This window comes from Haemaphysalis longicornis, unplaced genomic scaffold (assembly GCF_048455015.1).
Source record: "Haemaphysalis longicornis isolate Haplotype H1 unplaced genomic scaffold, Haemaphysalis longicornis Haplotype H1 scaffold_3, whole genome shotgun sequence".
Taxonomy (NCBI): domain Eukaryota; kingdom Metazoa; phylum Arthropoda; class Arachnida; order Ixodida; family Ixodidae; genus Haemaphysalis; species Haemaphysalis longicornis.
In genome coordinates this window covers 43,345,907-43,371,634 of record NW_027526335.1, presented here as the reverse complement: position 1 = coordinate 43,371,634, position 25,728 = coordinate 43,345,907, and the positions used below count along the sequence as shown (strand labels likewise).

The 25,728-nt window shown below is 45.9% G+C and overlaps 1 protein-coding gene across 3 annotated transcripts in view; it reads left to right on the top strand.

The window, feature by feature from the left end:
- Nucleotides 1-25,728, top strand: part of LOC144174349 (protein cycle-like) — a 43,428-nt gene that overhangs the window by 6,876 nt on the left and 10,824 nt on the right. For 2 of the 3 annotated variants that reach the window (XM_077702999.1, XM_077703001.1), the window contains exons 2-6: nt 12,490-12,573; nt 19,664-19,952; nt 22,694-22,782; nt 22,909-22,998; nt 24,742-24,933. In XM_077702999.1, coding sequence (XP_077559125.1) covers nt 19,691-19,952; nt 22,694-22,782; nt 22,909-22,998; nt 24,742-24,933 — 633 coding nt within the window. In that variant the 5' untranslated portion in view covers nt 12,490-12,573; nt 19,664-19,690. The remainder of the gene's footprint in view (nt 1-12,489; nt 12,574-19,663; nt 19,953-22,693; nt 22,783-22,908; nt 22,999-24,741; nt 24,934-25,728) is intronic. The other variant, XM_077703002.1, reaches the window with a different exon arrangement.

The following is a 25,728-nucleotide window of genomic DNA, read 5'->3' as shown; positions in this document are numbered from 1 at the left end:
TAGAATCTGTTTGCAACTGACAAAACAATAGGGCCAAAACTCCGTACTGGAGAACCATCATGCAGGGTGTAGAATTCATAGTTTATCTTTTGTTTATTAGCATTTCTGACACCTCTTTTCACTCCAACACCGGTTTTAACCCAGACAGCGTCTTTTTGTTTTTTAGTTATACACGTGAGAGCCGTGTATTAGATCGACCGGTGCGCTTTTGTTAGTTACAGGTTCTTAAATATTTTCAGTTAATCGCGAGAAGGTGCTGAATTGGATAGACGGTTGTAGGCTTGCTCTCTAATATTCAGGTTATTTGTGTAATATTTTTGATACAGTTTCATTGTGTGAGCATGCGGCACTTAGTCGTGGCAGCATTGGTTTTGTGGCATGATGTGTGCATTAGAGATGAAATGAACCACAGAAATCTGTATTTAGTAGCATCACAAAAGGCACTATGAAGGCATTACAAAGCTTGGAAAGCGGCATCCACGTATAACCAAATGCTCAAGTATTCGGCCGTCCTTTTGTTTGGCTTCACCTTGTGTGCAGAACAGCTAGTGCGAGAGACTGGGGAGCAGGGGAAATTAGTGGGTACTTGTAAAATTTAGGGGAACAGTGCTAACATGAGGCCTAGGAAAGGATCGCACTAATGAGCGCTGTGGAGCACGCTAATTCCTCGCAGCTCATGAATTCACAAGCACGCGCCAACTGTCCCAGCTTTGTTTCACACGGTTGCCCTCATTTCACAAGTTATTGTGCCGCCGTAAAAAGGGTCATTCTTTTCTACCGTTTCACCACCGCTGCGAAATGACAGTGAGCAAGTGCCGATCCTTGTGAAGATCATCCAGCTGAAGAGAGGAGAGCCGACACCGCCGCGTAAGGTGATATACAAAGCAGATGCTGCCGCAGCATTTGCTTTGTATTTGACCTGGCGGCCTGGCCCGTAGGGACGCAGGAAACTGAACAGTTGTCTTCCGCAGTCACATCCTAGCTGGCGCCAAACACTTGCCGTACAATCGCACAACACAGTGAATCAATGGAAAGTCGAACACGCATGCGTAGTCATCGAGGCCGCAGGCCTAACACAGTAATATCGCGCTCAAAACCTGAAACGAAATGGCTTGAAAGATCTGCACCTTAAGTGGAAAATAAAGCAAATCACAAAGGTTCATCCTATGAGTGCTTGATTGTAATTAACTCCGAAAAGGAAATAAAAAGAGAAGACTGTCTGAGCATTGTGTTGCTTCAGCGCTACCAGGAAAACGCAAGATTGGTGAAATCAAGGAGTGACGCAACTATGTTTACGCTGTCGTACACGATTCCCAGAATTTCTGTTGCTTTTAGTGTCTTCCTTCTTATTTTTTCTTTTTTTCCTGGGGGGGGTTAAGCTTGTTATAATTTCCAGCCTTCACATGCCTTCTGTTTGAGCCAGGATAAAAAAATGACAAGGACTTTTTTTTTTTTTTACAATACGTGTGTCTTGGAGCTGTTTTAAAATCCTATTTGGGAAGTGTCGCTTTTCCTTGATTCGAAACAGTCATTGAACTGTTGGTAAAATGTTTAGTGCCTCTTGTTTTTTTTTTTTTTTTTTTTTTTTTACTCGCTCTGCTTAGAAACTACCTCCGTTAAAAGAACACCATGAATTTGTTAACGCCTGATTTGCAGCTGCATCGTGCATTTTCACCCACACAATTCCTTTTTAACTATTTAGCAGAAGCCTAGAGCGTTTGTTTATTTCTAATTTGTGGCAGGGCAGAAAACACAATGTGCCGTTTACAGCCACCACGCCAACTACCACAATGACGTTGCACTGTTTTGCAATCTGTTTTTATGCCATCTCAGACTGAAAATTTTCAATTGTTCAATCAACATAAAGGTCAACGTTGACTTTTTGTAGGTTCATGCACATATTGTATGTGTTCGGGATCTGCTAAATTTAGCCGTACAGACTTGCCGGTGTTTTGTCACCACCAGCGTTACCATATCAGCAATGATAGTACGAAAGAAACGACATTTCCAGATATAGGCTTCAACTTAAAAAGTTGCTTAAATTGGTCAAAAAGAACTCAACAAGGCTTATGCATTCTGGGCTCTAATCCGGTATGCTTGTCAGGCAATGTTTACAGCTCCGTTCAGTGTCCCTTTAAGATCCAGTGGCAGTCGTCTCGGGAAATAAAAAAAAAGCAGAGGTCAAAGTTCACCCTTTTCTTCTGTGAGCAAATTGGGCTTTTTCTTTTTTTTTTCTGAGATGCATCATGCAGGCACATAAATATCCTGGGTCAGAATACAAGTTCACTATGAACAAGCCCTTTCATCTTGAAGAGGAGGATTGACATTTCACTTGACTTTTTCTTTCATTTGTCTTGGAAGTGATGTACTTTTTCATCGACTTGACTGGTGCTTTTTGCCTTATCAAGCACCTCAATTTTCTGTGTATTATGATTTTCTGCAAAAAGTCTTGAACATTTTCACTTGATCCTTCAATTCACAGCACACGTTCAAGCAGCTCGCTGTCCAACGTTGAGCGAGCAAACTCGCAGAAAATTTTTATCGACTTGTTTCACATGAACTTGATCTGTCAGAATTGAATTGACATGAACGCTTGCACGAAGGAGGCTCTGTAAGCATTGGGAGCAAGAATGGGATAAACAAGCAATAAACTACGTGTAACAGAGCCACCCATAGGAAGATACTCCTCAGACAAGCGAAGCAAATTCGCCGAAATATTCATGAGCAGACTGAGCATAGTCCACACAGGTGCTTCGCATTTACACTTTTTGAACAGGACATCTCGGTCAAAATGTGACAAGAGCAGAGATAAATTTTTCATCTTCTGTGTCTCAGTCGAGTGTTTGCAGTGCGAGGACACAAGATGACATTTTTTGCCTATACTTACTCACAACATTTAGCTGCATCCCCCATTATTTTTAGCAGACAAATTCATGTTTGCCGACTTTCTTTGTCCAGCCTTGAATACGCTGGGTTTTTAAACCTGGTTTCACACTCTACGTAACCTCGGGCCAGCTCAGAAGTTGGGTCGGCGCTCATGCCTACTGGGAAATGTCAGTGCTTGGGCTTTACTCAACCCTTCTGAAAAATTGTTTAGGACCACCCTCCAGACGGGCACTGTAGAAAAAACAAAAGAGGAAACAGGGGACAAACATCAGAGAAAAATGCCAGCTTTAGTTATTTATTCGTGAGCAATCAGAGCACCTTTGAAAGCAGAAAGAGATATGAAAGGTGTGCCGATGTATCATGAAAAAAAAAGAGTTGTACAGCCGCCTTTTGAACTTGCTGTTGTTGGGGGATGATACAGTGAACAGGTTTTGCAGCAACCACAGCCATGCCAGCATCTTTTAGTGGCTTTGGTAACGGGTTTCGGTTGCTCTTAAAGGGGGCCGTGAATACAAAATTTGTTGTATGTATGTGTTTATGGCACAAGGGCATCGGGGCCAAAGGGCGCCATGTCATAGTGAGTGGTCTTTCAGTCAGCAAAATACAATTTGAAAAGATGCTAGGAGCATACAAAATAAATCGTTGGTACTATTGTGTTAAAAGGCCGTCAATCTACAATGTTGTCAAAAAATGTAAAGATCCTGGTATAACCATCTTGGAATTATGCGCGGTAGGTAATAACTTTTAAAAATCCGATATCTTGAATGTAAGTTAAAAGGCGATTCGTTGGAAACTCATAGGTTCACCTGTGCCAGCGCCTCAAGATCATTAGGATACTTACTCCATAACCTACATTCTACTCCGTCTAACATCCGCAAATTAGAGTACGGAACGTTTGTCCGCCCCCGACTTTAATTTGCCTCAGCAGTCAGGTCACCTTACCCAAGTACCTTAGCAATATGGTCAAAGCAGTTCAAAACAGGACTGTCCGCTTCATTTCCCGCAGTTACGATTACCGTTCCAGTGTAACCCAACTTAAAAAGGATCACTCACCCCAGCCCTTAGTCACTTGCTGCAACATCTCTTATGCCTCTTTCACAAATACGTACACATCACTAAAATAACTAGGCTACCCATTCAACGATCCCTCTACTTATCAACTAGATTATACAACTGACTTAGTTTTTCGTGAATCTATTGGAAAACTAATTCCAGAGTCCTTCAAAGCCTTTCTGGTCATGAAACTTCGCCGTCACGCTATGGGAGAGCTTCGTTCGCTGCCGCACCGCGACGCTGGTGTCGATCGGAGGGCAGCCGGGGGCGTGGTCACAACGCGTTTGGCAGGGAACTGACCACGGAGTAAGATAAAACAAGACGCTCGCCGCCTTATCAGCAGTGCGCTTTCGCTTCAAGTGTCATGGGCCGCTCAAATGGACTTATCATTTTGTGAGTGGTGAAAAAATTTGGTGCGAACGGGCATGCTGCTACTGTGTTCCTGCCTGCCGGTCTGGCTACAGAGCAGCGGCGGCCGCCCGATGCCCTCCGATCTGCGGTGGCGCCACTCGTGGTAGCCTTTGTCCCCGTACGAAACTTGGCCAAGAGTTTCATGACCAGAGAAGCATTGAAGGACTTTGCTAATTCTTTTAATGCATCTGCAATCAGTTTGTGGAATGATCTTTCTGATAAGATAGCATCTTACACTAACCTCGATTCGTTCCGTTTAAAGTTCTCTTACATTTGTCTTGATAGTATCGTATTTAAATAGTCTGTTGTCTGTTTTTGTTTTTGTATGTGTGTGGCACGGGCAGTGCGCCATGAACTTCTAAAAACCACGTTTCGTACTTTGGTTTTTTGTTGCATTGAATTCTTTTCTTCTATGTCGACATGCTTTTGCTCAAGAATTACGGCACCTCTCTTTTTGATATCCCTACTTTTTGTTCAAAGTTTTAGCCAATTTTTATTACGCATCCTGTGTCGTTTGTAAACTGCTTTCTACATCGTTTTTGATGCGATATGCTGATTTATTTATTTAGTTTTGCTGCACTGTTTCCTTGTTGTTAGTATTTTTTACGCCTTACTCCTGTATCTTTGAGGCAAGCACGTGCTTTTCTTTTTCTGCCCCCCTTACTCAATGCCCTACACAATGTGCCTGTAAGGTGCTCGTAAATAAAAAAATAAATAAAAATAGCGGAGGGTGTAGTTGTACAGGAATACAAAATACAAGTTTGATTCATTAAAAAGGCTGCCTTGATCCCAGTAACGATAATACCAATTTTACCGCAGACTGCAAGCAAATGATTCACATATTAAAGAAAACACATGAAGCAATGGCAACTCCACAGCCATTTTCCACTAGTTTCTCTATGACGTCGCAGAGTCTTTTTTGTGCAATTGGCTACCGCCGAGAAGCATGCCTGGGTGAACATAGTGGGGCGTCTAGTTCCGCTTACTCATATCACTTGGAGGCTGACATGCCGTTAGCACCCTGATAATTGTTTCTAGTTTGGCCCATACTACATCACTCTTGCCCATAATACATCACTGTAGTGTGAAGTTTTGGAAGTTTTTCAATATTTTTTGCATTTTTGTCGATTATAAAAACATCTTTTATGGCTGGAATGGAGCTGAGTGAGTTTTCAAAAGTTAGTTCTGTCAAATTCAACAAAGTTGTATTCTGTCTTAATGGCCCCTTTAACGAGCACAGCAGCATCACTTGTTACTTGCTTGTTGTCTTCCATGCCACCATTGTAAGCTGCAACACCAGCCGCCTGTCTTCTTGGAAATTTCTGCTGTGATCCGTGCCGTTTTGTGTTCTGGCACAAAGTCGAAGGGTGGAAATTTGAAATCTGTTCCTTTAATGGTGGATTCTTTGGCTCGGACAGCATTGCTTATTGTGAACAAGTGTGTGGTGAGGTATGTAAGGCTAAGTCTGCTTAATAAAGCAAACTTACGTGCTGTCTTCATTAATCCTTTTAACGCAGAGCCTTCCACTGCAGTGGACTTCATACTGTAAATGATGCTCTTGCGCACTAAACCCTACATTTGAAAAAACTTCCCACCATTGCTAGCATTCTCTATTCAGCAGCCTGAAAGGAACCCATGTTGCATGTCTACTGTGAGGCAGTCCTTCTTTGGAACCGCTGTATATCTACACGGGAAGGTTGAGTTCAAAATAATTTTATTACGGGTTCTTGTGCAGCCATTTTATATAGTAGTGTGTACAGCAATATTCATAATGTGCTAGAGAAGTTGTAGACAAAAATTGGCTGAGGGTTACAGGAACTGGTGATGTGTAAAACAGTGGCTGCTGATTAGAGTATGCAATGACACTGCTATGCTTTTGCTATGCTTTTGCTATGCTTAGCTCCAGCAACAGCAGTGTACCAGTAACAGCTTGCTGCCACAAAGCATTTCTTGGGGACTAGAATGCAGAAATTCTCAAACGCAATTTAAAAAAAAGTGTTAAAATGTCCCCATGATTGTTCAGCACCAACTCCATCCCTAAAAGTGAATCAGAAAAAAAAAAAAAAAAAGATCTTGGTGGTGGAAGCGCTCAAACAGAGACGAAAGTAGAAAAACAGACACGACACGGCGCTACTTCCTACTTTCGTCCCTGTTGTGTGAGCGCTTCCACCATCGAGATGAACAGTTAACTAGCCCAAGTGTGTGTTCTACTGCAAAAAAAAAAAAAAAAAAAGAAACCCCCTTTCTGTCACTGTGCAATAGAAGCCCATAACGTCGGGCTGGCTTGGGCAGCGAGACTTCAGAACAACATGCATTATGGCATCAGCTTGGCAGCTGTCGTCCACGTTGGTTCTCATCGTCGAGTAGCTACAGTGACGCATTCGTCCATGTAATACTGTTCAAAACGCTACAGCTGTGCTGAAGCATTGTTTAAAACTCTGGAAAAAGGGAAACTGTCAAGGCAGGTTAAGCACAAGCAAAATGGTTCCTCCTTTCACACGCAGTCAGTAAGCCGAAGAGCCAACTGAGCCCATCGTTCTACCTGTTTTTTATGGCATGGCCCTAAGAACACCGTTGGCGGAAGCAGTGGGCCGGCGGGATATACTGAGGGCGGGGCTCATTAGGGCAGAACAATCTTGCGCATTGGCTTGGTGGTATTGATTTACCTCATTTAGCGTGAAAAGTTAGAGCTATGTCATTCTTGGGTCTTGGTGACGTAAAATCAGCAAACGGCAATTTTTGTTTCCGTTCTATTAAAGTTCTATTCTATTCTATTCAACTTTGGATTCAGGTTGAACCTGCAAAGAGCTTGGTCATGTTGGGGTGTCATAAGGTAAAAGTCTCATTGCTTTATCTATTTGTACGTGGTATTTACTCAAAATCTCAACCCGCTGCGGTGGCTCAGTGGCTAAGCCATTGCGCTGCTGAGCACGAGGTCGCGGGTTCGATTCCCGGCCGCGGCGGCCACTTTTCTGATGGAGGCGAAAAGCAAAAACGCCCATGTGTACGAGATTTCAGCGCACGGTAAAGATCCCAAAGTGGTCAAAATTAATCCGGAGCCCTCCACTACGGCGCGCCTCATCACCTGCGTTGCGTCGGTGCGTTAAACCCTGCAATCAATCAATCAATCAAAATCTCACCTAGAATGGGTTTCCCAAAAGACCCAAGTCTGCAGCTTGTGTTCTGTGCTTCTTGGTGTATTTTGTTCTGTCTGCCTTCATAGGGACACTAGCGTGTAAAAAAAAGTTAGCCTATACCCCTAGGTTACATACCATGAATTCAGATGCCATACCAGTCACAGAAGCAGCTGCTGTTTAATGCAGAAACTGCTAAAAGAGTAAAAACAAGTATTGGCAACCCACACATTTTGCTGCACCAGACAAATAATAAAGGGTGAAACAGGACTAATAGAGCTTGTCTAAGTGTTTTTTTAAGGTAGAAATAAAACACACACACACACCGCTGTGTAGGCAGGAATCTTTTGGGGGGGGAGGCCTGCGCTCGACCAAAAGATGGGAGAGGGGAGGTGGGAAGGGAAGGCTTCTTGCACGTTGTTTTTCAAATGAAGCTTGGAATAACTGACTTAAATGTGCGATGTGTGTATGCTGAATGCCAACAGTAAAGCCCACCTTGAGCAGTTTAGATGATGATGATGATGACCTGAATTCACGTTCACTGATCTATGGGTAGGTCACAGGTCATTTGTTCGGCCGAAGAGCAGGCGGTTATGCGGGCACGCGCTCGGGAGTGTAATCCACCTCTTTCACAATGCTACTGCGCATGCGCATGGCCCTGGTGGAGGAGGCCGGAAACAGTCTGGCAGGGGTCGGCTGGTAGTGATGCCACTGCTGTACGCGGCTGTAACTGAGCCCGTGTAGTGAAAGCATGCGGCCGGGTTCGGCCCCCATCAAGAAAGCAAAATGCAGTACGTTTTACAAATGCAGCTGTCGGCCAAACCATAACATGAAGGGTGAAATTTTTGTTTCTATCGACATGCGCCAACCCCGAAACGAAAGTGAACAAATAGGAGCTCTCCGCCACCGCACCATGCATGAACGCCCCATTCTGCGTCCTGTAGCAGTCGCACCAGGCATTCACACTGCCGGTGACGATAACCTGCTGGCACGCCAATACCAGAGATCGCCTTGTCATATTACTCCGACGACAATACGAACACACCGGCCGACCGAAAGTTGCCGTAGTACGACAGGCTCATTGACCAAGGCAGCCAGTCGACCGAATTAGATTCGAGCTGCGACGAATGTGCCTGTATTTTGTTAGTTCGTAGAGCGTAATAAACTTTGTAAGGTCAATGAAGCAAACGTACCTTCACACTATGTATGCGATCCGTATGTCGTGGCTAGCGACGCTTCGATGACTTTGCTTAACCGAAGCTCCATATGTGTACACGTCTGGCACGCTTGTAGAAAATGTAAGCCATGTTAAGTCCAGAAGAAGGGTTACTCAACTTCATCTAGGAAACGGAGAATCAAAATCAACCAATGCTTCTGTCGTAAAGCGCGAAATAGAAGTACGAAGAGCACATTTTTTTTTCGCCTGGTGGACTCTCGATCTGCTTCCGAGCTAAAATTCGCTATTGTATTTCCTGGCTTAATGAGTAACGTAGAGTATGAGACGCTTAGTGGACAATTGCTATTCAAAGAATGATGATCAGTTTCTGTGCCAGCAATACTATAAAACAAACTTTTTCAGAGAGGTGCAAAAATATTAGCTAAACCTCAGCTTTGTGTCCGTGGCATTCGAGAACGGTCGCTTGCTGCACCGTGGCCGAGTGGTCTAGAGCGTCAGAAACACCGGCCTGCTCGAATATGGTGGTTCGAATCCGCTTGGGGATCTCTCTCTTTTTTTTTTTTTTTTTGTCCTGACATTCTTGCGGAAAGTGATGTATTTTTTCTCGTTGTAATCTGCCTACAGCCCTCCACTGCTGGGAAATGTACTCATCCAAATGACGAGGAGCTTGCGATTTCAGTAGAAATGTAGTTCCGTGCACCACTTTTTTCGCTCGTGATATATCCGCTGTTTAAAAGGAATGAATCAATACTAACTTTTCAAACTGACAGTTCTTCTAAAGAAGAAAATGTAATCGTGCAACTACGATGAACAAGTGCGCTTACGAGTAAAAATGCACCCAAAAAATGAATTTTCTGAGATACGTCGAGACTTCGGTCAATTTGGACATGCATTTATGCTCGTTATGATAAGAAACAGTAAAAAAAGAACGGCGGAATTGAACAAATCTGCAGCCACGTATAATATTGTGCATCGCTGATATCCACATACCAGCTTCAAGCAATGATTTGTAAAAAGGTCACATTAAGGGCCTGCGTTTATGCTGCTGTCTTACAGATACCCATGTCCCCCCCACCCCCCCCATTTCTCTTAAGCGCTAGAAAAAAAAATGCTGCGAGAACATCGCTTCCACATTCCACAGCCTGAGATAGCCACCCTCTGGTACTGACACTTGCGGAACTGCTGCAACAAGAAAAGAGCGTCGCACGCTTGTTAGGATGTCTCCCACGTTGAAAACGTACGTCTTCCAGCATAGCTATTCTTTTTGCAGCTTTAGGTTGGTAATACAATTCACGTGCAACAAATAAACACCAGCATTGCAGCCCTGATTCCCCTTCCGCTGCAGTGGCAGCCCACTTGCACCCCTGCCATATCGCTTCTCGGCGGCGCCACCAGAGGCCGCCACAGCGCAATGAAAAAGGCAGATTGGGAGCATGCTCGCGAACGCCGTGCTGACCATGAAGTCCGTCATGCGGAAAAAGGAGGCCAACATTGGGTGTTTACTATCAAGACTTGCGTGTTATGCATTTTCCTTGAGGAAAGTGACGAATAATTTTTCTAATCAGCTCTGAAGTACAGTGGAGCACAATTTGAAGTTTACCACACAGAATTGACAGTTCAAGCGGCCCAAGAGCGTAGCGGTTTGTTTCAGAACCGTAAAAATCAAGATTTCGCCATATTTAACACTATTCTCCACCTTGTTGGCTGTTCCATGCTACAGCAATGACCCCCACGACCAACTTTCCACCCTGTGTGTTTTAAGCTATACCTTCGTTGTGATGAAGCACAGACTTGGCTGCCTTTTGTCTATGCCGACGATAATGAAATTGGCAGGGAAGATGTGCTAAAGCTGGTGTTTCGTCTGCTTCATTTGAACAAGTTGTGGTTCCCCGATATCTTTCAAATCTCTCTCGACCGTACTTGGGGCACATTCATATAATATGGCGAAGCACGAAAACGTGCTCTTAGGGCTTAAATAATCACTTTTTTGTTATTTTTTGTGCTCGTAACGTCTCTAGTAAACATACACTCAGCGGAACACCTTATCACAACTGTTGTTGATTAGTGTTGAGCTTGTGGCATATTTCTTAAAGTTCATTATATTTCTAGCTGTCAAATTCAGCAGACGTGGTTTCAGTAAAATTGTGGTTAAGCAAATGCAGAATGCGGATTCTTACCAAAATGTTAGCAAGGAAGCAATGAAACAGCTCCAAAAAGGCAAAGCTCCACAATCTAAGTCCAGATCGCATGTATGTCCATATGAAGCTTTTCCTGCTGTTCTGCCGTTTCCTGGCAGTGCTGTTCCACAGGTGAAACAGCAAGACTGCTTCGATCACCTCGCGACGGGTTCCGCGTGCAGCTTGGCGTATTCAGCACGAAATGCAGCAGGAGCTATTGTGAGTCGGGCATGTCCTTTGGCTGTATATGTTGACATGTACGGCACCAGAGTCCTTCAATGCCTTTCTGGTCATGAAACTTCGCCGTCACGCTATGGGAGAACTTCGTACGCTGCCGCGCCGCAACGCTGGTGTTGATCGGAGGGCAGCCAGGGGCGTGGTCGGCGCGCGTTTGGCAGGGAACGGACCACGGAGTAAGATAAAGCAGACGCTCACCGCCTTATCAGCAGTGCGCTCTTGCTTTACGTGTCGTGGGCTGCTCAAACGGACTTATCATTTTGTGAGTGGCGAAAAAGTTTGGTGCAAACGGGCATGCTGGTACTGTGTTCCTGCCTGCCGGTCTGGCTACAGAGCAGCGGCGGCCGCCCGATGCCCTCCGATCTGCGGTTGCGCCCCTTGCAGTAGCCTTTCTCCCTGTACGAAACTTGGCCGGGAGTTCCACGACCAGAGAAGCATTGGACTCTGACGGCACCTAGAGCGGCCACTGGGATCAGAAGGTGTAATGGGAACTGAAAGCGCAAATTAGACACAGACAAAGAAAGGAGACAACAGGACGAGCACTAACTAGCGCTTGTCGTAGTTAGCACTCGTCCTGTTGTCTCCTTTCTTTGTCTGTGTCTAATTTGTGCTTTCAGTTCCCGTTATGCATCACCAACAGGCCCAAACCATGACCCTTTTGTCAGAAGGTGGTTTAGTCCTGGTTTTTAGCTTTGCATGAGAAAGAATATTCCTAAAAATGCGGGTTCCGCGCCTGCAGGAGACTTCAGGCGATTTGAACCGTACGCCAGCCTGGCATGAAAAGTTTCTTGGGGGGGGGCATGAGCCCGGTGTGCCCCCCTGGCTACGTACCGGCATATGCATGCACACAAACAAAAAAACAAACAAAACCTGTAGCGACGTATTCTCACACAAAGCACGTTATTGAAAAAGCACAAACTTCAACTGATAAACATTTAAAAACGGGTTGTCATGCTACCACAGGCTGTAGGTAAACATCGTTCTAGTTTTTGTTTTTGTACAAATGTTTTACAAGTCCATTGTAGGTGTGTGTGTTTGCATGTGAGTGTGCAAGAGAGAAAGAGAGAGAGCAGAAATTCATAGTAAATGAAAGAAAAGCTTGCAATTTTACATGTGAAATCGTGTTTATTAAGGTGATGATTCCTTTAGTAAATAGCTTTGCCTTAGTTTTTTGCCAAGTTAGGAATTTCATATTGTGAAGTTTTCGTTTCTTTAATCATTGAACACCTAAAAACTGAGTGCCGTGTCTAATTGGCAAACCTGTGCAATTGCACTTCTATTATGGCGCCTTTTTTAAAGCAAAACGTTATGAACCTGCTGTCTCAGTGAGTGTAAAAATACCAACGATGAAGTCGGCAATAAAATTTGTCAGCCACTGCTTGTAATCAAGGTCTGTCTTTTCTGTTCCATGCAGATGTTGCTGCCAGTCAGTGTAATGCGAAGGCTACGCTGATCCCATCATTCCCTGGTGTAAGGAAATACGAGCTCATTGCTGCAAGTGAGTTTGGTTGCACGTGGAATAATACTGCGTGGCTTTCTGAATGGGTATTGTTTCAATTGTACACTGCGTGCCATCCGACTGCAGTGCTGTCGCCCACAACACTCGAGCATTACTGCAACCTTGCAAGCTCCGATGCTGCTGTTACTGCAGAGCTAAATTTGTCCGAGTTGACAGAGGTCATTGAAAGGGGTGCCAGGTTACCTGAACTTGCTTTGTGAAGCTTTAATGGTGAAGGGCATTCAAAGCGCATAGCATTTTTAATGTTGTAGCGTTTGTGCCCTTCACACAGTGCAAGCCTTTGTGTAGCCCATTTCATCTTCAAAAGCTGAGTTTAAGGGGGCTCACACCCTATGCAGTGGCCACCAGGGGAGGGGGAGTAGAGGGAGAGAGAGAGATCACACTTGAAGTGAAGGCACCATGCAATGGTTGGCCTCTGTTGGCTACTGTAAGGACATTTCCCCTGTGTGATCATTGGGCCTGTTGAATGAATGAATGCTTCTGATTACTACCATTCACCTGTGAAAGACTGCAGCACGTTTTCCCCAAGTGACTCTGTATTAGAGCAGGGATTTCTGTTCTCCTTGGGTATTCTCACAGGTCTGTTCAAAAGCTTCACTGTCATCAACAGGTTCAAAGGGTTCTGCACAGAAAAAAGTTTATTTGCTGATCTGCTGTGGTGGAGCTTGAGGCATAAGCTCTGTTTCAGCTTGCACCACACCAGATAGAAAGCGGGCAAAGCCATTGGAAAGGCCAAAAGATGCTCTCGTTTCCGTGCAACACAAAACAGGACAACTGAGCTGTTAGGTGTGCTGCCATGACGTCTGACAACAGCTGGGGCGGCTTGCAGCTTCCTTTCTTGCCCTTAGAAAAAGGTTGCATGCTCTTTTAGATGCGACGCATCTCTTGCTCTCGGGTATGTCCCTCCAGCGTCGTCGTTGCGGTGTCCGCACACCACCTGCGCATGTGCAAACTCTCCTCCGTTCTTCTCGCCAACAGCTGTGTGCAACGCACTCTCTCTGTCTCATTATCATAACAGCTGCGCGCGCTTCGCTGACGCTTCTCTCTCGCATTTGCTCTCGCTGCGCATGCGCAACTCTCCTCCGTTCGTCTCCTCTCCTTCAAGTGCTGAATATAAAGCGGTGAGCGCGCTGCGCCGGTTCAGTCAAGTGCGTTCGCTTGACTGCGCTTGACTTTGCCCCATCTTCCCGCGTATGAGAACACCCGCATTTGATGGAATGCATCATACGCGTTCACAACACGTTTCACGCGATTTAGAGAATCAACCCAATGGAAACGCCAATTGAACCCCCCCGATGCGTCGCACCTCATCAGGGTTTCCTCGCGGGAAGATGGGCGTAATTTTTTATTGAAAGGTGTTCACCGTGGTAAGGTCAGATCATTCCTCAAGTGAACTTGCTTGTGGAGATTGCTCGCTCGCGTTGGATGCTGCACAGGTGGCGATGTGCCTCAGAAATAGCAAAGACGCTGCAGCTGTGAAAGGCGGCAGCTGTAGCTGTCAGAGTTGTGCATCTGAGAGGTAGAGATCACTGTAAGGTACTTTGTTATAACTCGTTCTTATTAAAAGTGCATTATGAGGATAACGTATAACTTTTCTTTATTCTAAAGATTAGGCACGCTGTAACTGTTCTAGAGGTATTTGTTCCAGAAGAGTTCGCATTTAAAACAAAATGTTTCAAGCTGTTTGCTTCCTAAATAGCCTTATGACATGCCAAAAGGTCTTGTGACATGCCAGGGGGGAAGAAAAAAAAGGGGGGGGGGGCAATCAGCACACTGGGTGTGAATGGCAGATGTAACCTGCAGGAAGTGGTAATCAGGTTATCACAGCTTAATGTGGTAAACCTCGTAGATTGTTTTTATGTGTGTCAGTTTCTTACGATTTCGACAGCACACCGCTGGCCTGGAGTGGGCAGCGTTTGTGTGTTGCTGTGCTACGAGGGGCTTACAGAGATGGTTCCTTGTCCTTGAGTCGACCTTTCAAGTTTGCATTAGTTTTTTTTTTCAACAGAATCGGCCAGTTTGCAGAGGTCTGTCTGGTGCCACACAATGGTGTCATTCAGTGAGCCTGCAATTGCATTGAGGGGCCACCACTCCATTCTTTGTTTTGCATGATTACCTAGCCTAATTAATTGCGGTTTGCATTAATCCTTCGTCTTTGTTAGTTCGTTGTAGCCGTCTTCAGAATGAATCAAAGTTGTTTTCTGTCTTTGTGGTCTTTTTAATAAAATATCTAGTGACGAAGTGAAGAGAAGCTCTGCTTTTGCTTCAGTTTCTGAATGCACTGTATGTTACCTGTTAGCGGTTGTTGTGTATATGAACTCTCTCCCCTAGTTCTTAATCTGGAAAGCTTTGGATGTATCGCTACACACTTCCATCATCGTCAGAGACAGGCTAAAATTGCACAAGTCAGCTCAATACACATTATTCACTATAGTGCACTGTTCATGATTCATTGTGACCTGATTTACACCAGTGTGTTTTGTGGTGTGCCCTGTGTGCAATTTTTAGCTGTGTGTAGTAACATTCCCAGTAAACAGGGCGAAAAATGAGCGAGTTTTGCCACTCTTTAGCTGCTCCAGACAATCAAAGTGAAGTTTTGAATGTTGGTGCCTCTCGTAACTTTTTTATTAGCCTGTGGGCCTGACACGTAGGCTTAAGCTGTATACTGCACAGCCACATTCCTTTAGCATCCCATCGCACATGACCATAGTACGCAATGACTGTTGCTTTTATTTGGAAGACACTTTAAATGCGGTAGTGAGGCGGGCTGTGCAGACGTGCTGCCCGAGAAGCGCAAATGGTTTTTTTTTCTGCTGTCATAACTACCAAAACAATGTTTGTGGCCGTCGAGACGAGAGATAAACGGAGGTCGTCACAGATGTGTCAGTGGAGGCAGCGTGCTCCGAGCTCAGAGAGGAAACCAGTTCTTTCTGGCCCTGGGTTTGAGAAGGCCGGCTGGAGTTGTAAAAGGGGGGTGACAGATAAAAATGGGGGTCCTCGTATGTGTAGGCATCTGGGCGAACCCGCGATACGTTCTCCAAGGGACTGTCGGCGGCGGCCTTTCCATCCGTGCCCGGAGAAGTCTCCAACTGACCTTGCTTGCAGATAGATAATCGGTCAGGATTTAACGCAGCCCAAGATAGAGGAGGAATGTCTGAGGTAAACAGAAGATGCCCGCCGGTGCAGAGTTGCTCGAAAGGGGATTCAGACCGTCCTTTGTGTTTGCATCCCATCCGCTGATTGCGGTGTGTGACAGATCGGTTGCGTTTGCTTCTGTCGAGTTTTTTTGTGTGGTAGAATTCGTGGTTCATGCAGTGTGTGAGGGAAAGATGAGTTGCAAAACAATGTAGGCAGCCCTGGAATGCAACAGTGCACAGCTAAACATCCGTAGTTCTGCAGTTTTCATGCTGCTGTTTAGATACTTCTCTTTTTTTTTTTTTTTTTCGCTCCATCAGTTACAACTTTTGTATTCTGTACTTCCTCTGAACACAGGGGCAACTTGGCCACTTAGTTGTGACTTGATGCTGCTTTGAGCCTTGATGTAGGAGCTTTTATTGCTTAAATACAATGTGCCAGGCCTGACGTTTTTTGCTTTGTTATCACTTTCCTGCTGCCTGAGAACTGCTTTCCGTTACTTGGTGCTTGTGCCTAGGAATCTGACGTCATCTTGCCGATGCGATAACTTGCTGGCTGTGCAAGCCTGCACTAATAGACGTGATAGCGTCTACAGAGACAGTTCCACTGAGGCGATGTGTATGTTGTCTGTAGCCGCGAGTAATTAATCCTGGTTCATTTTTGCCTCCTGTTTGGAGCTCTCTTCTTTCTATGGGCTTTGCACTTCATTGTAGTGACAGTGGGGATGACAGTCAGATGTTAAGCGATTACAGTATATTTTCAACTTGCGTATTGTCCCATTGAAAACAATCCTGATGACTCTGTACACTGTACAGGAAAAAAAAAAGTGCAGAAAATAGCGTGCTCATTTGTCAGCCCTTGACTACCTGGCGCTTTGTCGGAGATGCACCACGACTCGTCCAAGACTTCTGCTGGATGCAAGACTTGTCTTCCCTCCATTGCGTAGTGTGTTAGCCAGGGCCTTCTTCCCTCATCCTCACAGCTTTCCTGGCTCTTTTGTAGAAGCACGCTTCATGGTCTACCTTCGCGGGGTTCCTTGGAACGCATTGCGTCCCCTTTGCAGAAGGGCTGCTGACCCAAACAGACTTTGCGTGAAACAAAAACACTCCATGTGGGTGTCCTTGTGCATTACTCCAGCCAATTGATGGAGGGGATTAGGATGATGATGATGATGAGGAAAGGTAAGGGGTAGGGGCTCACATGGAACCGGCTCTTCGCGCTGTCAACAATGACTGTTGGCTTCAAGTGGAGGCGAAAAACGAAACTGCCTGTGTGTTGAGAATGTATGGGTACAAGCTAGTTGGCACTCCACTATAACTTGGGTAGGTGCAGCAAAGAAAACACAGGGTGTGGGATACAAGGACCAGCGCTAGTCCCTGTTTCCCACATCCCGTGTTTTCTTTTGCTGCGTCTAACTAAGTTATAATGTGTGTTGAGATTTCGGCGCACATTAATGGTATGGGGGTGGAAATTGATCTGGAGCTCTTCACTGTGGCATGCCTTTTAGCCTAGGTGTAGATACGGCGCATACAACCCCCAGAATTTGAATTTCTGGTAATTCTAAGAACAAATGTTAATTGCCATGCTGCAGTTCAGTTCGAAACCCTTGTACAATGTGTTGGGGCGTTTGTGGGAAATGCAAAGGCCTGGAAGGGGTGAGGGGTAATGCAGCAGCAGCATCTTGTTCCACCTCCATTCAGCTTCCCCGCTTTGCAGCAGCTGCAGCTCTTCGTCCTGGATGCTGTGGCATCTGTAGCTGCTTCAGCATGGCTGAACAGTGTTGTGCAAGCATTTTTTAAATTTGCCAAGGTTATGACGAGGTTCGTGCCTCAACTACTGCTCACCCTCATTTGCAACATAGGAAGAGCTATATTTGTTGCACACAATGCAGCGGTTCGAACCATTGTTAGCGGGGCATGCACCGTTATTGGATGCAGTTCTTTGTCAGCAATGAGATCCAGCTGTGGGAGCTTGATATCTTTCCATTTTGGCAGTCTGCTCTCCTCTTCAGCTAGGCATGGGTAGTCACTTTTCTTTTGTACGGGCTACTTACTGTTTTTGTTTTGGTTGTCACTTTTAATTATGGAGCCAACGTTCGTTAAAAGGAAGCTTTGCTCTCACAGCTGGGTAGCCATGTGTACTTGTTATGCTGTATTGGTTGTGTGCTGCGATTAGAAAGTACGGTTTATTGCTCTCATAAAATACTTGTGCGGCATCGCAGGTGCGTTCCCGCTTTGTGCATCGTTCTGTAGTCTGAGTTTCGCTTGTTGCTGGTGGGTGCTGTGCAACAGGGCAGGAAAGGATAAAAAGTTGCCCAACTTCTTATCTCGTGTGGCTGGCGAAGAGCGATAGTAGTGGCGGCAGACCAGAAACCCTGCACGGCTCTGGGTCCAAGGCTGATTTCCTAGACATGATTACGTAGTGCGGGCAATCCTTTTCTTGTTTACACTTCGGTGCTCGCGTGAAAAGCTTCGAGGTCGTCTTTGCTATACTGGAATCGCTCGTTCTGGTCCGCATTTTAATCTCGGATGACAAGCGCAGCGACATTGCTGCAACGTGAACATTAACAGCTATTTAAGGGGGAAGGACACTGCTTGCTTTATGGCAATCCTGTCCTGTATACTTTTGATAAGAATGCTGCAATGCGTCAGGCAAGCATAAATTTTGCTTGAGCGGGAGGTTACATAGCTGTAGAGGTGTCTGAACATAATAGGAACCTGGTGAAAGTTGTTTCCTGCATACCTTTTGTGTTGGAAGGGTATCCATCACTTAAGCTGAGCCACATTGTCAAATGACTGGCAGAATCTGTCTTGCTTGTTGGGAGTTCTGTTTATTTCATGAGCAGTCCCCTTATAAAACTGCTTTGCCGCTTGGGTTTAATCTGGGAGGTTTCTGTATGATAACATCAGAACCATGCTTTACTCAGGGAAGTATCAGAGCTGCAGGAAAAAAAAGTAAAGGGAGTGGTTTTGTAAAGCGCATTACCTCACCTTTTAAGAGCAAAGCAGTCTTTTTTTTTTTTAATTGTGAGATTTATTGCAGCGTCGAGGAAAGCTTTTCAGCTACATCGTCAGCAGCTGGTTTATGTCTGCTGCAGGGCAAAGGCCTCATTCATATTCCTACAGCCGTTCCCATCTTGTGCATCCAAAATTTTCCAGTTGGTCTCTCCATCGAGTTGTCGGTCTTCCCCTATTGCTAGCTAGCCCCATCTCCACGTAGCTATTGTACTATGGGGATCCACCAGTTGTCAGTTCTGCGCATTGCATGCCCTGCCCTTGTCCACTTCCTTTTAGTTTGAGCTAAGGTGTCTTCCAGCCGAATTTGTTCTCTGATGGAAAACATATATTTCCTGTCTGTGAGCATTGCTGTTGACGTCCTCCTTTCCGTTTCTCAGTAAGCCGGCGTAACTTTTCTTTTGAGGTGCTAGGTTTTCCTGCGTGTTTCTGTCTCTTTTAAGTCATCGCTGGCACTGTGTATTGCTCATGTACTTTTCTTTTAAGTGACAGGCGTAATGCACCTGTTCTTTAGTTGAGAGTGCTTGCCTAATGCCCTAAAGAGCTACAAGAGACAGTTGAATTGAATTGCACTTAACACGCTTCTGGTGGGCAAATTGAACTCTTCTTTGTACTTGGGCTGCGTTTCGCATTACTCAAAGTGATCAATTACACCATGGCCGGCTCCATAGTTTGTGCCCCTCCCCCCCTTGTTGTCTTGCGAGATTATTTGGTGTGGGCATGAAGAGCGGGGTTAAGCTGATTATGCAATTGGAACCTGACCGTTTGTCTTATCAGTGCACACACAATAGCGCGGGTTGCAACAGAAGATAGATACGGTGGCCGAGAGTTGCATGGCATCCTCTTCAGAGATGTCCCCCCACCCCTTCGCCCCGAAGGTAATACGTCGAACCCTGACTCAGCGGGCGTGTGTTGCGCAGGTGGTGGGTGATGTAAGGGCTCCCCCGATGGCCATGATTACGATGCCCATGAAGAGCGCTGCTTCGTGCACCAAGGGGCCACCCCCGTCCCTGTCCCCGCCAGCCTGCGCCATGGAGAGCTCGAGCAGTCGCATGCAGCGCAACTTTGCCGAGAAGCAGCGCCGGGACAAGCTGAACAGCTACATCAACGAGCTAGCCAACATCGTGCCCATGGTCTCCATGGCGTCCAAGCGGCTGGACAAGACCAGCATCCTCCGGCTCAGTGCGGCACACCTCCGCTTCTATCAGAGTGAGTGAGGCTGCTGATAAGCTGGTGGAATGGCCCATTAAGGGCTTGTTGCCCAGCCGCTTGCCACACACGCACACAATGTAGGAGGCTGGCCCTTGGGCCTGATAAGAGCGCAGCGGCGGGACTGCGTATGGAGTGTTTGCGCTCCCGATTTTGTAAGGTCGGCCTGATACTGCGGTAGTGTGACGGACGCGCCGGGAAAGTTGTCTCGCAGTCGGGGCACAACATTGGCCGATGTGTAAATGTGTCTGGCTCATTGAACTGCAGGATGGGGTAATTGGCACGTCAAAAGGGCTCTGAGCACTGATAAGTGCGTTTGCGTAGCTTGATTTGTCATGGGTATCACAGCAAAACCACATTTACAGTGTGTGTGTTTGTGTGTGCATGTTCATGAAACAAAGCTTTTTTTTTTTAGTTGCTTGATTCATGGTTTCAGGTGCCAGAAATATAGCTTTGAACCTCAAGTTTAGTAGGTTTTCTGAGTCCCTCACTTCCGTTTTCCCGCCGTGTATTGTAAACACTTCAAGCCTTCCACCTTCAGAAATTGGGAAAGTGGTAATAGCCGTGGCAATGTGCCCCTCCTACTTTTTCTTTTTTCATTTCTCAGGTTTGGAGATAAAAACGCACACTTCTGATTGTTGAAAGGAGCCATGAAGAGAAAACACAAGTTTGGTTCATTCAAAAGATTGCCTCGTTAGAATCATACTGACACCACTTTTAACGTAAACTTCGCTCAAATAAGCTACATAATTAGGAAAAAAGGGAATGGCCATGCGACCCACTAGCTCATTTCCCGCAACAGAACCTATAATGTCATTCGAGCCAGTTCTGCGATTGGTGGAGGCCGGCGAAAGTAAACACAAATTAGGCACAGCTTACAAGCTTGCCGAACAAGCTATTTGCGCTTAAATTCAGGGCACATTCTTTTTAAAGCCGTTAGAATGGTGGTAAGTGTAAGTTACGAAAGCACATGTAAACATAGAAGTACCGCTTCGCACTGCTGTTGTTGGTACTGCGCGCACTATGCTTGTTTAGCTGCACAGAACAGCGGGGCTTTGGGGTTGTCTCAGACGACACTGGCCGATTGATTGACGTGACGGTGTCTTACGTGAACATATTTGCCGAGCGAGCACTTTGTTTCACGAAACCATTTTCTCCCAGAACGAAAAAAAGGCAGAAAATGACACGCCACGGTATGGTGGCGCCATCTGGGTTCAGTAACGTAAACAAACGCGCGAATACCTCAGTGCCAGCGCCAACGTACAGGGTGGAGACACCCTTTGAACGGTCCCGTGCCGCTGCAGTTGGGTCAACGTGCACAACGCGTTGTTCTCGTTTCCCACGAGACCCAGCAACGCGAAACAGATAAGATGATTCAAAATTCGCCAGTTAACCCCGTTGCGGCAATAATTTTAGCGCGGTTTTGATACAATGACTTGTTTCGGCAGTGAGCGAGTGGACCAAAATGGCGGCGCCAGCGCATACGTGTACGGCGGATGCGTGAATCGAGGGACCCTAGGCTGCAGAGTGCTCGGGTCCTGTGATGTCATTTGGGACCACGAAAATGCACGATTGAGCGGGAAAATCGAAATTTTTACCTAAATTCATTAATTTCTCAGTGAATAAAGCATCGTTTGCATTCGGACAAGCGCTGGGGGCACTATAAAACACGAAATCTTTCGAATAAGACAAACTTGCATTTTGTCTTCATGGCTCCTTGAAGAGGCAGTAAGTGTGAAGAATAGAAACGTGCCTCTTGCAGCTCTAGCCGCAGCAACTGTTTGTAGTAACTGTCGAAGGACCTAGAGGGTGAAAATGGGTATTGGCACCCCTGCAATTCCTGATGACACGAATTGTTAATGGCAAAATGGGATCATTGGGGTCATTTAAGCTTTCTTTTTTCTTTTTTTTTTAAAGAGCAGCACCGTGAGGCCATGAAAATGTGAAATAAATGTGTGGGGCTTCTGATGGGCACATACTTTCACTGGCAATCATTACCAAGCAGGCTGTTTCACTGGCTGTGCTCGGATTCTTGGTGTAGTCAAAAGATTTCTGTAAAAGAGCTTGAGAGCTTTTGCCTCTTTTTACTTCTATAGTTTGTGTGAATTACTCTAAATGTCAATATATACTGAGGACTGAAAGTTGGGCTAGTTGGCTTGAGGATACTGTGTACATTGTACTAGTGCAAAAATGGAACACAAGAGGAGAAAGCCACTGGACAAACTAGCTTTCGTCCTGTGGTTTTCTCCTCTTGTATTCCATCCTCGTACTAGTACAATGCACCCAGTAACTATGTATATCGACTGCTAGTATCAGCAGGCACATCATGTCATCCATTGAACAGTGGCTGTCAGATTTTACTGAGGCTTGTTGGGGTATCTTTTGTGCCTTTTCCTAGGTGCCAGCATCTCATAGGCTTGGCTGGCTGGTCTTGTGACATGCACTCTTAGAAATCCATTTACAATTTTTCTTTAAAAAATAAAAGGAAAGTAAGATAGAGAAATGCCAGCTCGTTATTTCTGAACAGGCCTTGCACCATTTGTTGTTGAACAAAATCCGCGGGTGCTGTGAAAAGCATGACCTTTCAGTAAAAATAAAACGTTACCCAGTTTTTAGTGCCCTCTTTGAAACAGTGGTTTGTTCCAGTTATAACTCGTCGATGGGTGCTCGCTGTCTTGAGCTCACCATATCTCCTTTGCGACTGGCCGTGCACTCATGCACCTCTCTTTGAAACCGTGCAGCTCCCCTTGCCCCCGAACGGAACAAGGTTACCAAGGCGAAGTGGAGACCGAAGTTTTTGAGCACAGATCACTTGAAGGACCTCCTTGAGGTACGCAGTTGCCACCACCTAAAGAGCCGTGTTCTTTAACTTGAAGGACAAGCAGAGTACTTTCATATGCTCGAGACACCTCTGGCACGTGGATGTGGGACGTGATCTTCAACTCTCTTGTCGCAGGTTGTGGACGGCTTTGTACTGGTTACCTCTACCACGGGCAAGATCATCTACATTTCCCCATCTGTGGAGCGGTTTTTGGGTCATCAAAATGTGAGTGCCCTTTCTTCTGGTGGACAAGATATTAGGTGAAACCCCTAAAGAAGGAACTTGTGCATAGTAGATTGGAGAGCAAGCTGGAAATTCGCGGCTCCTCATGTTTACCATTTGAGAGGGGTGTAATGCAATAGCCGACGGCGTCCCTTATTTCAGGATACTGCTATGCGGTGTCCTGACAGCAGTGAATGGTGCGTGGCTTTTATATCACTGAAAGCCTCACATTCTTTTAGGGGCTCGGGCTGTTGGCGTCTCATGCTGTCGTAACCGTGGTCTCACGTAGTCACTGTACTAAAACACCAGAACACTCGTTTACACCTTGTGCTGGAACGCTTTGTGCTTTAAAGACACAGGACTTATACAACAAAGCTGTATGCCCTACCCCCAAACGGTTTCATCTCCGTTGGCAAAAATGCCAAGGCACCAAGAATACACTTATGCACTGCATGCTTCACCCCTCCCTAGGTTTTACGTTAGTGGAGATGGCCCAGAATTTTTTCTGTTGTGCTTTTTTAAAAAAAAGAAGCTTTGCTGCACAGACAGCTACCTTACAAGCGAATGCTGCCTTGAGGGGTTTTTTGTCAGGCCAGCATGCCGGCAAGGTCTCTTTAAGAGTTCTTTCCGAATCCTAACTGAATTATCTCTGCCGTGTCTTACACACCTTGAAAAGGTATGGTTGCATGGCGTGATTTTTTTTTTTTTCTTACGGCTGAGCACAGTTCATCAGGCTTAGATAAAGCCATAGTGCTGGCACCAAAGCCAGAGGAGGTGCGGAAAGCGGCAGTAACTGGTCGATCCAGGAGTGCCTGGGCTAGCTATGAGGTATCATAAGGTAGCAAGCGATCCCCGTGTACATGCTGGACCACGTTCAAGAACATCGCGTGATCACGGGAAAGGATGTTTCATCTCCTGAATTCCCCGTTGCTTAAGACTAGAAAGTGAGTGTTCCGGATTACGCTCTAACTGAGGCGGGAGAAAACAAGGGGAGTTTGGCACAGTGTGGGAAGGGAGGATAACAGGTGGACTGTACAGGCAACAGTGCAGTGACAAGGGGCGGTGCGAGAAACAGAGCAGTGTAGAAAACTTGGTGAACGAGCTAAGTGCAAAAATTTTGAGGGCTAATTCCGCTAGAGCAAATTAAGTCGAATTTAGTAAGAGGGGTCTGGACGTTTCCGTGCCTTTTACTGGGCATCCAACTTCTGATCGTGATGATCATTATTATTAGGATGTCAGCTTGTCGCATGATGTAGCACCTGGGTTACAGCTTTTCTTCTTCTAACTCCTGGCGTTCCTTATGGTAACATTGGATGTTAAATCAAGCTGCCCATTTCAACTCTTTTTGTCTCACCTCTGCTTTTCCCCCCTCCATGTATGAATGTGAAAAGTAAACGAATTTGATGGTGTCCTTTGGTATGTGGCCTCGATGTTCCAGTCACCCACTCATTATAGAACGTGCATCGGCACCATCCTCCGTCAAAATGTCACGGAAGTCGACATGTGGTTCCCCAATGTCTTCTTCAGTAAACACAAAGCGGTGCTTCTTGCAAATGAAAACCTCATTTCTTGAGTGTCTGTATGCATCTGCCCGAACACCAAAAGGGAATATGCTCAGATGTCGCGGTTGTGTTCTCACTCATCTTAGTGACAGTGCAGACGTGGGAATTTCCTTTTCTTCTCACCCCGGTGGGTGCTTTACCCAGTGGGTGCTCACGGTTGGTGCCCTGCGTCTTCTCTGTGCAGATTGAAATGATTGGTCACTCGATCTTTACGTTCCTGCACTCGGCCGACGTGCAAACGGTGCACGACTGTTTCGAGACACTGGTCCGCGGCCCCATGCAGCGCCGCGGCGATTGGGTCAGCTCCGACCGCTGTTCCTTCTTCTGTCGCATCCGCGAGCGCAGCCAGCCTCGCTCCGAAGTGCTCACCTACCAGGTGAGTCCTCTCTGCACAGTAGCGGCTGGCCACTAAACTAGAACATCTGTGCCATCGTTCTTAAACTGAGTTCTCGACTGCTGAAAGCAGTTTTCGTTGCAAAATTCGGTGCTGCATGATGCAGGCACCTCATGATATTCGTTAGGGACAGCTTAGGTACGGGTACTGCTGCGCTACCCCCATTCACTGTGTCCCAGACAGGTGTGCTAAGACTGTCGCTGGCGTAGCTGTACTTGTATGAAAATTTGAAGAAGCACAATGCCACGCAAGCCCCGTGGAACTTCAGCCAGGTGAAAAAACAGTTCCAAACTATTTCCAAAGCTGTCATGAATGAGTGTTGCTGCTGGCGAGTGTGTTAATCTATGCATCCGAAGTATGAATTTATACTTAAATGAAATTTATGTATACTGAGGCTTATGTATACTGAGTTGTATGTAGGAAATAAGGGTTGGCAGACAAGAAAACCTCGGAAAGCAAAGGGGAGGTTGTGGTGGGTCATAGAAAGAGATTAAGAATTTTTTGAGTCGAAAAGAAAGTGGTGAAAAAATGCCCGCCGGGTGGGATCCGAACCCACGACCTCTAGAATACCGGTCTGGTGCGATAACCACTACGCTACCGGCGGGGCTGTTTCCCCAGCACTTTCTCGGGTATTTATGTTAAGGTATTTTTGTGTCCTGCACTTGGGGGTGGTAGCCAGCGCCACTCGGACTACTCGGGGTGAGGATGTATACTGGGATGTATACTGAGGTTGCTGAGGTATATTTCTGATTTCAACAAGTTCACCATATCGCGGTT